General features: G+C 30.9%; 1 protein-coding gene and 1 non-coding gene across 3 annotated transcripts; one reads left to right on the top strand and one right to left on the bottom strand.

Annotated features, from left to right (window-relative positions):
• Positions 1-488: 488 nt before the first annotated feature.
• On the bottom strand, positions 489-561 carry TRNAR-UCU. Its single transcript has one exon. It is a non-coding gene; the product is annotated as a tRNA-Arg (tRNA).
• Positions 562-2,534: 1,973 nt separating this feature from the next.
• On the top strand, positions 2,535-7,225 carry LOC123881507 (cytochrome b5 domain-containing protein RLF). 2 transcript variants are annotated; one of them, XM_045930215.1, is made up of 5 exons: positions 2,542-2,769; positions 4,238-4,598; positions 5,691-5,825; positions 5,931-5,981; positions 6,735-7,225. In XM_045930215.1, exons 1-5 carry the CDS (start codon positions 2,737-2,739, stop codon positions 6,809-6,811), a joined length of 657 nt encoding a protein of 218 aa, XP_045786171.1. In that variant the 5' UTR covers positions 2,542-2,736; the 3' UTR covers positions 6,812-7,225. The 2 variants fall into 2 exon arrangements, with proteins under 2 accessions (XP_045786170.1, XP_045786171.1); XM_045930214.1 differs by having other exon boundaries at positions 2,535-2,769; positions 5,691-5,981.
• Positions 7,226-12,777: the final 5,552 nt, after the last annotated feature.

Genomic DNA, 12,777 nt, shown 5'->3' with positions numbered 1-12,777 from the left:
TGTTACTTAAATTCATCAGAGTTAGTTTTATGGGTTTGAGTACGTAACAAATTTTAGAGAAAAGATTTCCTTTGTTAAGGCTAAGTCGCTATGGAAAGAGGCAAGTATATATTCCACTTCAAGAGGCTTTATTTTTGTTAAGGGAGTTGGGTATTCAACGCGTAAACATCGAACTTGATTGTAAATCGGTGGTGGATGGAGTCGTTGGAAATCTTACAAATGTAGCCAAATATGACATTATTATTAGAAAGTGTAAGGCTCTATTAAATTGTTTGCAAAACTTTAGTGTTAGTTTTATTCGAAGACAAGCAAACCTTGTTGCTCACACCCTTCCAATTGCAAGGGCGTCAAGTTCGTATGCTAATTCCACAATTTTTGATAAAAAGACTACCATTCCAATTTAACGTTCAAATCTGATTTTTCAATAGATGTTTACACAATGGTACATGTTTTGTCAAATAAAAATAATTATTAAAAAAACAGAAAAACACACCTGGTGGGACTCGAACCCACAATCGTTTGATTAGAAGTCAAACGCCTTATCCATTAGGCCACAGGTGCTGACAATTAACACAATAGTCAACATTTATTATTTGTTTAATACAAAAAGGTATGTATACCACCTGCAATTATTTTAATTTTTTAGTTTTAGTTTAGTTTACATGTAATATTTACAATACAATCAATTATATACGTAATTTTAGAAGTAATTTTGACAACAAAAAAGTCAAACAAATCTAATCGGTTAATTGTTAATTGATCATATGATATGACATCATTATTTTAACTCCGATTTTTTATACAAATTCTCTAATTTTTAGAGAGAGTTTGTCATCCATTTAGATCTCACAAAATTTGAGGATTAGTGTGTTCAATGGTAAAAGAAATTTTTTTTAACTAAATAAAAAAATAGTTTTTTTTAACTCTACTTCATTATTTATTTTTCCATAAAGAATACTAATGACAGACTTGCTTTCCACCTTTAACCGGTACTTCTAACACCTCTAATCTCTAGGATACTTAGAACTCTTACACTGTGTTTGGTTTAGAGGAAAGATAAGAGAAGGGAAAGAAAGTGGGTGGATGGATCCACGTTGCATAGGGATGGCAACGGGCGCCCATGGGTGCGGGTTTGACACTTACCAAACCCACACCCGAAATCATCACCCAAACCCAAACCCAAACCCAAAGGTTGTTCGGGTGGCAAAACAACACCCACGCCCACACCCATTGGGTTCGGGCTTTTTCCACCCAAACCCAAACCCGCAACACATTTGAAAATAATTTGCAAATTTAAGAAATTAAATTCCAACATAGACTTTGAATTGAATTACAACTAAAATTATAAGGTCTTCCAAAGAAATTCAAACATAGACTTTCAAGAAATTACAACATAGACTTTCAAGAAATTAAATTACAACTAAAATTTAAGGTCTTCCAAGGAAATTGAGGGAGACTATGAGGGTAATTGGGTAATTATAAAATATTTCGGGTGGGTGTATGGGTTTCGGGTGTGGGTTTGACTGATACCAAACCCACACCCATATTATCGGGTGTCACCCGAACCCAAACCCAAACCCAGTCAAATCGGGTTTCGCCCGTTGACTTGAGTTTGGGTTCGGGTGGGTCTCTCAGGTTTGGGTTTTTTTGCCATCCCTAACGTTGCATCGTTTGGTAACTCTTTAAAATAGGAAGGAAAGAAAGTTTCAGCTAGGACCCACATATAAAATCTTACCGCTCAAAGATTGTTAAGGTTACTTTTTTCATTTTGCAAATATAAATATTACTTTTTAACTTTCTTTCCTTTCACTTTCTCTTATACCAAACAACTAAAAAACCATTCCACTTTTCACTTTCTTTCCTTTCACTTTCTTTCATCTTACTTTCTTTTGTGATCCAAACATACCCTTAAACATCCCTTTGGAGCAAATCCAATAAACTTCATAGCTTTGACTTACAAACAATTAAATTTATACCACAAAACAAATTAACATGAATATTCCTATAGATTTGTCAAAAAAAAAAAAAAGAATATTCTTATAGTTATACTATAAAATTAAATTTTTGAACTATGTTCAAAGTTGACTCGATTTTTTTTTTGTCAAATAGTGTAGCAGTTAGAAATTTCACTTCATAAAATGTAAGTGGGATGATTGAGATTTGAATACCGTCCCCCTACACATATATTAGCCCCGATTCCTACCCCCGAAGTATCCTCTTGGACTTTTCTCTCCATCCCAACCCCACAAGGAAACAATCTTCAAACTCAAAGGCTCAAACAGATAATCTCTGCGAGAATTTTCATCAACATATACAAATTAACATCTCTTAAAAGCGACTTCTCCCCCTTACTTCACTTTCATTAAAAAAAAAAAAAAAAAAACCCAAGTAATGGGTCCCTTCATTTTGTAATATCTCTTTCCCTATTTCTATGCATTCCAAAAAACAAGGGAAAGTCACAATCTCTTCTCTATTTCTCTCTTCCTTATTTCTCTTCAAACAAACAAACAAACCATTAATAGAAAGAAAGTGGGAAAAGCATAATCGCAGACCTTTCGCACGGAAGAAACCGTATTGGTTCGCACGCACGTAGCATCGCAGACAGTGATAGAATCGCAATTCGCGAATAACGGAACCCTAGCCAGTAATCACCGGAGATCGTGCGATTCTGCCACCATAATTACCGATCCGGAAATCGTGCAATCATCATCATCATCATCATCAGTTTGGTTTCAAATGGACAGTGATAATGATTTCACTTTTTGTCAGGTAAAACCACTACCATTTTCTTTTCTATTTTCATATTCTTTCATTCACTTATTCACACTATCAAAATAGGAGTAATAACCAAAATTCATTTTGTCAATATGTTACATCATCATTAGTTGGATACTTTTGATATAGGGCTTGGGGGAATTTGGATTCACTTATTTTTGAGCTTATACAAAACAACTTATGCAAATAAATAAGCTTATATGTATTATTCATCAGCTTGTCATTTGTCAATGTAGTTTAGGAAAATACAATTTTGAGCTTATGGAAAACAACTTATGCAAATAAATAAGCTTTTATGTATTATTCATAAGCTTGTCATTTGTCGATGCTGTTTACGAAAAAACAGCTTATGAAGATACAATTTTGAGCTTATGGAAAACAACTTATGCAAATAAATAAGCTTTTATGTATTATTCATAAGCTTGTCATCTGTCAATGTAGTTTGCGAAAAAAACAGCTTATGAAGATAAAATTTTCGTTAGTAAAAAGTTATGAATTAACATAAAAGCTTATTTATTTGCATAAGCTATTTTTCATAAGCTCAAAAATAAGTCAATCCAAACGAACACTTGGTGTATATTTGGTTCTACGCTGGCAAAAATTGATTTTGAGTGAATTGATTCTGGTTAAAATTGAGTTGAAGGTTAAGTGATTTATGTTTTGGATACATTAACGTATAAGTGAGTTGAACAATAAATTTGAGTGTAAAAATCAATTATAGAATCATAAACTACAATTTATGACTTCAAGTATAATCAATTCTGGAGCCAAAATCAATTTTTTACATTTGGGCAACCAAACATGTCACAATCAATTCTACCTTACTAGAATCAATTTTAGCTGTTCCAAAAGCTAAACCAAACATACACATTTGAGTTATCCAGAGGCATAAACACTTGTGAGACTGCTTAGGAGAATTTAATAAAACAATGTATGACATGTTCATGACGCATGAGCTGTTTTCAACTTATTTCCATAAGCTTGTGAAAACAACTTATGGGCTTATGTGAACATAATTTGACTTTATTTTATCTTTTGCTATAGAAATATCTTATACATGAACACTCATATGATAAGTGTTTACACTATAACTCTATAAGCGTCTAATTACGTTAGTTTATCCAAGCGGGGCGATAGAGTTTAATGAGTATATCCTGTTGGTGTAAATTAGTTTTACAACTGACACTCACTTTGATACTTCTATTGTTCTATGTCATATTATCAACTTTAAATTGCACAGATAAAAGTTGGGGAATGTAGTGATACATTTTAATTGGATATTTCTGTAAAACAAATACCTACTTATGGTACACTTGCTTTAATATGATTTAGAATTATTTTTCATTTTTATTAGGAGAAAGTAGAAGAGAGAATAATATTTTACAAATTAAATCGGAGGTTTACTCTTACACTTTGCAAACCAAAACCATGCACCCTTCTAATTTAAAATATGACTTTTTAGGTCAGTACACCCGCGGAAGAAACAAATGAGCTTGTTTCAGAAATTGCTGATATTTCCATAAAAGAAGAATCCTCAAATGCCAGTAGTAGTAAAAATAGTAATGGTGGTTTCTTATGGAAGGATGGTTTACCAAATGATTCTTCCAGCTCTAAAAAGGAGGGTACAGTTGGTTCTTTGTCTTTCAGTGTAATTAGCACATCGACTGAATCAACCCAAAGTGATGCTAAGAATTTGCCTCAGAAGTTGCCAGAACAGAAGAGTTCTGTTAAAAAGCCAACAGTTCGGGCCAAAGTTCCTTTTGAAAAGGGTTATAGTCAAATGGACTGGCTCAAGCTTACACGAACTCATCCTGACCTTGCAGGTACAGTTATTCTGTTGACCCTATTTGTAAAAAAATTCATCTCATTACTTAGTTACACCAGTGTTGTTTATGTCGGCCAAGACACCGCAATGGCGGAATGGCATGGCTGATTTTTGACAACTGCCATAGGCACATATTGTGAAGGGATGTCCATCGTGGTAGTGCTGTAAGTCACAATGGTGTGTTTAAATGGTGGATTTTTTGCCTTCCGCCATAAACAACACTGCTTAGAGCTTTGTGATGTAACAACACTTGAAAGAATTAAGTGCTACTGGTTGATTTAATAGTTGAAACTTGAATATGTGTTCCCTGTTTTAAGTTTTTGCACACACTTGCGGTCCCAATTTTCCATCCTTATGATACCATTACTAAAGTTCATAGTCAATGCCAATGATACCATTACTCTCTACTCCAAATATGACATTTAGGATAATTCAATGTCAAGTCTTTGTTATGACCTAGGGGAGCTTGGGCTCTTAAATTTTCCTGTTCCAAGGTTGAATTCAGCCAACCACCTTGAATGCCCTATCCCTTCTTGTATGATTTTCATTTCTTACATTTTATGCTCCCTGTTTTTTCCTTCCTGTTCGCTCCACTTATTTTGTTTTTCTTCAGTTTAATATATAATATTTCCTTTTCTTGTGATTAACTTGTAGCATGTGTATAGTTGATTCCATCCTTTGTTTTATTATTTTCAATTAATGGATGTCCCTGCACTTTTGGTTTCTAGCTCCGCCACTAAATTGGAAGTGTTTTTCTCTCCACTCTTCCTAATAATCGAAAAGCTTTCGGTCAAAAGAAAAACAATCTTATTTTCTTGTTCATATGTTCAAGTTATTTCTATTTCAAATTATAGCAACTCTTTTACTATATTGAAATCCTTTGTCTTGCTGTGTAACCAAAAAGTTTCAGACCATTTATATGCATATAGAGGTTACTTGCACTCCTAGTTGCTTTAGTTATGAAAGATACCATTTGCAAATAGTATTTTTCGTCAAGTTTTTGGTTGTAACTTATTTCTGGGAACTTAATAGTTCTTGTCATTACATTTTATAAGAATAATAATAAGTGATGCTATTTATGTTGATCCAGGTCTAAAAGGACAGTCAAACAGGAGACTTATTTCTATGGATGAAGTTAGAAAACATAAATTAGAAGGTGAAATGTGGACTGTATTAAAAGGCCGTGTTTACAATGTATCACCATATATGAAGTTTCACCCTGGAGGTACAGCTATCAGCTCAATCTTCAAGTTCATATATGACATTTTATTATTCTTGTTACTGGTTTCATTAAAATTTGTCATATGCATTTCCTGTTGGGGAAAATCAGGTGTTGATATGTTGATGAAGACAGTGGGAAAAGATTGCACATCTCTATTCAGTATCCTTTTTGTTATTTCTCTACTGTATTATTTAAGTTTGCGAACTTACTTGATTTCTCTGTTTCTGTTAATTTAATGTTACCATTGAATTTATAGCTTTTAGTTGCTTCACTCATCCATATGTCAATCTCTTCGAACAGTTGTCTCTGTATGCATTGCATTTGATGTGCTAGTTAAGCTTGATAAATGCTTCTAACATGTTTTAGCATGTCTTAGTTCGTGTTTGGATTCACGGTGAGAATGGTAGAATCACAATGAGCCACCACGATTTAGATAGAAGCTACACTTTGAAGCTTCAACAAAATCATGGTGTCACTAAGATTTTGCCTAACTCACCGCTCATCCAAATGTACACTTATGTTCCATATGAGGAATTGAAATTACGACCCAATTTTACATTACTTAGAAATTGGAGTTGAAATTTGCACATTTCAAGATAAATGTGCCTACTAAAGAGGTGTTTAGTAAGAGGAGATGGAGATCTTAGTTTCCCGAATGCTTTGAATCCTATTTATAAGATTCCAGAGTCTTTTATGCATATGATGACCAACACAAATAAAATCTAAATTGGTTTCAAAGTACTTGCAGTGGATGACTATATTGATTATTCCTATTTAACGCTAGTTATTCCTGTTTTCTTGTTCACGCACCTGCAATATGTCTATGATTCAGTTTTTGTCTAGGTTTCCCAGGCTTATAGTTTATGTTCTTGAATGATTTCTCGCAGCCTTTTCCTTAACCCCCTTTGTCAGATAAATACCATGCTTGGGTTAATGCTGAATTCTTATTGGAGAAATGCCTTGTGGGTACTTTGGATGAAAGTAAGTAAAGAAAGAATAGCTTTATATTAATAATGAATAATCGCATGAACCTAGCCTTGGCTCACTCTTCATGGGCCCTCTTCTATTTATTGGCCAGGAGTCATCATTCGATAAGGAACAAAAACAAACAAACAAATTATTTACATATACTTGTTTCTGATTAAAGCATCCCAGTAGGAGTTTGTTATACAATTGTTATGGACGACAAGTACAATTACTCTGTAATATGAAATTTTGGATTAGCAATGTAACATTTCATAAATATTTGTTGGCTTTGTTCAATAATGTATACCAGTTAATGTAATATTCTTGCATGTGTATTTATACATGCTGAATCGCTGATAATGTTCATAGTTAGAGACAGAGTGATACAACAATGGCTGGCTTCATGCATAATTGCAATAATACAGTATTTAAATCTTCGTTTGGGGCTTGTTTGGTATAGTTCACTTGGGGAAAAACTGTGTTGCTTTTGAGCAGAAGCAGTGTTACTCTTTGTTTCAACTTTAAAGAGTTCAAGGGTTATGGCAAAAATGAAGAACTATGGCCTCTTTAACATTAATCGATTTGAAATTTTCTCATCCCACCCACTCACTTTCTCCCCTACCCCCCTAGCAATTCGGAAAACGATTTCCGAATTTTTTATAGTGTAAATTTTACACTAGAAAAACAGTTCGGAACGTATTTTCCGAATTTTTTTGCGCGCTAGGGGAGTAGGCGAGAAAGTGAGTGGTGGGATGAGAAAATTTCGATCTTATAAGCTTAAGCAAGAGCTTGTTTGGATCTAGGGGTGTACGTGGGCCGGATTGGATTGGGTTTGGCCAAAATCAAAACCCGAACCACATATAGTATCAATAATTGTATATAATTTATGTAAAATCAAGTTCTGGCCAAGAAACTTTTTAAACTGAAATCTTATAAGGAAATTGTGTAATTTGAGAGACAATATTATTTACTTATTATAGAAAAATAGGCCAATTTAAATTGACGAGTTCTAAATTTATAATCGACTCTATCTAAATTATAAATATTATTTAAAATTAATACAAAAATAAAAACACAAGGTATTTGAAATAAAAGAAATTTAAAACAAGCTCACCAAATCACCCACTCATTGTTCATTTTTTGCCCTAAATTTGTAAGATGGTGCTAAATTTTGTATTGATGGTTTTTTTTTTAACATAGACGAAATGACAAAGTCATTATAAACTCACACAGAAGTGAGAGAGTCGGAGTTCGAACCCCGATCATAACGTCCGACGTAACAATTTCGACATTTTTTTGCTAGTTAAACTGAGATTTGTGAACAAATAAAAACTATTTTTAAATTTTTTAAAATTTTGAATGCACAATTTCCAAGACAATATTTTTAATTCTTTGTAAATCAATATTATCCACGCAAAGTGTATATATCATAAAAATCATTTCTTAAAATACAAAAAAAAAAAAAACACATTTTTTTAAAATTAAAACAAAGACACCCATATATTTGAAATCACTCGAATAGATGACTCATGCCCCCAATACAAAGTTTGTATAGTCATTTATAATATAAATAAGCACTATAATTGATCGGACTAGAAATTTTATCTTATAAATTTTATTGTCTGTTTGAATTGATTTATTTGAGTTTATATCTACTTATATAAATTTTGAGAGTTCCTTTCAACAACTTTTGGTCAAAGCTCCTTCTATTCAATATTTTTCATTTCAAAATAAGTTCTTAATTTTATTAAGTACTTAATTTATATTGTGTTAGGCCTACCTTCTACTTAAAAGAATAAAAAAGTGGAAAATAAATCCGGCCAAACAGTACCTATTTGAGAGAACTTAAGAAAATAATTTATGACAAATTTTCTTACCTTTTTTTCAGCTTATTATCATAAGTTCTTAGTAATAGCTTATGAAAATAATCCGTGGCATATATATATTAAAAAAAAAGTTATCTTTATTCTTCTATAAAAATAGCTTATATGTAAGCTTATATATAAGCATTTATCATGACAAACACTTGTACTATGGTACCGTTTGACCCAGTTTTTTTTTTTTTTTTTTGTGTAAAAGCTATTTTAATCATAAAACTAGAAATAATAGCTTAAAACTAAAATTAAAGTTATTTGGTAAATCTTACTTTTTGTATAAAAAAAAGGTTAAAAGTTTTTTTTTTTATTATTATTATATGGTTAAAAGACATGTTTGATAATATATTATAATTTTTTTTTAAAATATAGAAGCTGTTGTTATTTTTTTTCTTAATAGAGCTTTTAAAAGTTGTTGTTTGGTCTAGCTTCTTATTTCTAAGATAAAATAAGAGGGAAAAAAGTTATGTCAAACAGTATCTATATAAATTGCAAAGAAGCTGCTTATCTAAATAGTCCCGTCTATGTTGTTAACATGCTAAGGATTAGAGGTGTAAAAAGGGCCTTAAGGGGCCGGCCCTTTAAGGGGCGGACCACACTTATTCCTGATTATTAATTTTATTTAAATTTTAAACACAGTTTTTTTAGGGTGCCGATCGTGGACAGTGCTGATTGAAGAAAACGAGAATAAGTTCACGACACTAGAAAAATTGTTTAAAATTTAAATAAAATTAATAATCAGGAATAAGTGAGTCCGCCCCTTAAAGGGCCGACCCCTTAAGACCCTTTTTACAGCTCTACTAAGGATTAATATGATGAATTTTCGTATGTTTTAGGAATTAAAATAATGTTTTTTATGAAAACAGAAAATGATTTCATATTCAATTACTTATATATATTTAAATGTTAAATATATTTTTAGTACTCTTAAGTTTAGTCCCTATTAAATTTTAATGATAATTTTAATTCTTCATAATATTAGTAGTTTATAAAAATAGCCCCTATTTTAAAAACATTTTACAAAAAATGGGATACTTTTAGTCCTTCAATAAGTTAAATTAGTCACTTTATATAAAATCCAAATAAGAATTAACAGTGAATAACTTTTTTTTAAGAACTAAACTCAAAAGCTCGTGATTTAATTATAAGGACTAATTAAAAACATATTTAATCATATACTATTTAAAAGACTAATTAAGTTTGTGAGAGATAATACTTCCGACACTAGATTGAGTTGGTCATTATTAATTTTTCATGTTAATGAACACAAATGCACAATACATATATATTCACATTGTTTTATTATAAGTTTCCTCCTCAAAACGAAATGTCACCATTGATAAAGGTTATAGAGAGAAGATGAATAAATACTTGCACAACTCATGTTTTTATTTCAACTATATTATATATATATATATATATATATATATATATATATATATATATATATATATAACAACTTCTCTTCTTTTTTGAAGAAAGCAAAATTAATATACAATAGTGCCATATATAATATGAACAAAACTTCTAAATAAATACTTACTAATATTAATCTTAAGAGCAAATAAGCATTATAACACATCTTCTAACTATATAAAATCTTCCTCTACCTTCTTTAAGAAGAGCACTAATTCTTTTTCCCACAAGCCTTCCTTTAGACACTCTAGTATTCTCACTTTCTATCTTCATCTTCTCATTTGCATGTATCAACTTAGAATTTTGCTTGTTTCCTTTTTTCTCCATGTTGTGTACTTTATATAGCATTTATGTTCTCTCTTTATGCTTTCTAAGTATATAACTTTTTTGGGGTGATTTAATTGTATGAAATATAAAGTTTCAACATGAAGTGATGATTAAATAATAAAGTTATAAAATAAAAATAAAAAAGGGTTTGTGGTGGTCCTATGCTCTTGGCTTTCCTTGGTCTCTAAAGCAGAAACCAAACGTGGGGTTTGTGGTGGATCATATGAGATGTCCCAATTATGTTACCAAAGAGATACACTTTGGGTCCCAACACTTCTGGCAAGCTACAATAATATAAAAGAAAGGAATGTTTAAAACCATACAATGCACTACTCTATGTCTCTATCTCTTCTTTTTGTTTTTTGTTTTTTGTTTTTTGTAACTTTATATTTTTTTTATAAATTCATATTATTACTTTTTAACAAGGATGTGTTAGGGCTTTCAATCTTATCTCAAATGTTAGTACTACTTTAGAGGACGAGATAATTCCTATTATATGGTCTTTGTTACATGCTGACTTAACTTTTGTGGTTTTGCTTCATGATTTATTTGGGATTTGGATTTCCCGTTATTACACGCTGTAACAGATCGGAATTAATTGTCCTATTTAAAATGGATAGCTAAGATCACTTTTACATAATGTATTGGGCAAATCCCAAAAAATCATATGGCCTCATCCGTCCAAAATATATGGGCTTAGCTCGCCCACAATATCACAATTAAAGGCCCATCATGCTTAGAGGGTTTGACCGGAACATCACATAACGGATAGAAACCTAAAGATAACGATGGACTCAGTCATTGAAAGAAGGTAAGGCCTAAATAATATGCCACATGGGATACCTCATTAATGGATAGCGGAGTTAACCGCTCTCACGACGCCCTTGGACTATTCTCGCCAAGGAAAATACCTAAGGCATATATATATATATATATATATATATATATAGGAAACCCTAGGAATATAGAGGATGATCAATTATTTTATAATAACTTTTAGAGTTAAAATTTCAAAACATAAAAGCAACAAAAATGTTGACTTAAAAATTAAATTAAATTAAAACTGCAAGCATAATAATTTTATATGGACTAAAATATGCAACTTCATTTTATAAGAATCAAAATAAAATTTGATAATTTTATAAAATTAAAAACTTGTTTAACTCTAATTTTGTTCAGCAATCATTAGAATATATTAGTTCATTCTAGATATGTGGCCCCATTTTAATTATTTGACATATTTAAGATACAAGAACTGACCAGCTGCGTATGTTAATGGGGGACAAGTGTTTTATAAATTTTAAAAAACAGGAGACAAGAGATCAAGTGAAACCCTACCTGTATGAGAAATTGCAATTGCAATTGCAATATATATAGAGAACTACTAACCTACTAGTGGTTCCAAATTTAAATATTTAATTATCAAACTTATATAGAATTTGATAATATTAATGGTTTCAAATAGATCTCGCCAACTTCCAAAAACAAGTCTGGTAGTCTTTGTTGACTTGTTCTATTCATAATTGATAATTTAAAAACCAGAGGGTATTTTGAACACTCAATACAATTTCTAGATGAATACTCCCTCCGGTCCTTATTATAAGGAACAATTTGGTAAAAACACACATACCAAGAAACCTTATCTTTCTTAATAAAAATTCTAAAATTTTACAATCTATTCCAAAACTAACCTTGGTGTATTAATTTATTCTTAGGGAATATGTCACTCTAATTAATGCATAACTTTGGAATAGATACAATTTAATAAGGGTAGAAATGGAATTGTAAGAATAAATTTAATGATTGTTTCTTATAAAAAGGACCAAATTTTTTTTCCAAATTGTTCCTTATAAAAAGGACCGGAGGGAGTATTTGGATCCATTCAATTAATACAAATATAAGATAATATTGTTAATTTATTCAAATAATCAAATTCTTTCATGATTGGACTTTTGATGAGTTACATTATACACACACTCCCTCTGGCCTATAATTAAGCAAAAATTCATTTTTAGATTCATTTAAATAATTGATGTTAATTTATTCAAATAATCAAATTTTTTCATGATTGAACTTTTGATGAGTTACATGGCTATATATATATATATAGATACACACACTCTCCTCTGGCCTATAATTAAGCAAAAATTCATTTTTTTTAGATTCATTTGAATAATTGATGTGTCTGATGTATAATGTAAACTAGACCTACAACTATTAAATGAATCTAAGAAATTTTTTTCTTATAAATATGGTCGAATGGAGTATATATTAACAAATAGTAAAGTAGCTAGAACTTCATGGTAAATAAGTGGAAAATTTTATATTTTAACTCCTGGCCATTATATATATATATCAATAGTAAAAAATAA

The sequence above is a fragment of the Trifolium pratense genome, linkage group LG4 (genome assembly GCF_020283565.1).
Source record: "Trifolium pratense cultivar HEN17-A07 linkage group LG4, ARS_RC_1.1, whole genome shotgun sequence".
Taxonomy (NCBI): domain Eukaryota; kingdom Viridiplantae; phylum Streptophyta; class Magnoliopsida; order Fabales; family Fabaceae; genus Trifolium; species Trifolium pratense.
This window is presented reverse-complemented; position numbering and strand designations above follow the sequence as displayed.

What these genes read in the sequence shown, in the direction of transcription:
- LOC123881507 (XM_045930214.1), top strand. Translation starts at nt 2,737, where the DNA reads ATGGACAGTGATAATGATTTCACTTTTTGTCAG. An exon ending in ATGATTTCACTTTTTGTCAG is followed by an intron (nt 2,770 to 4,237) that starts GTAAAACCACTA and finishes ATGACTTTTTAG; the next exon opens with GTCAGTACACCCGCGGAAGA. An exon ending in AGATTGCACATCTCTATTCA is followed by an intron (nt 5,982 to 6,734) that starts GTATCCTTTTTG and finishes CCCCTTTGTCAG; the next exon opens with ATAAATACCATGCTTGGGTT.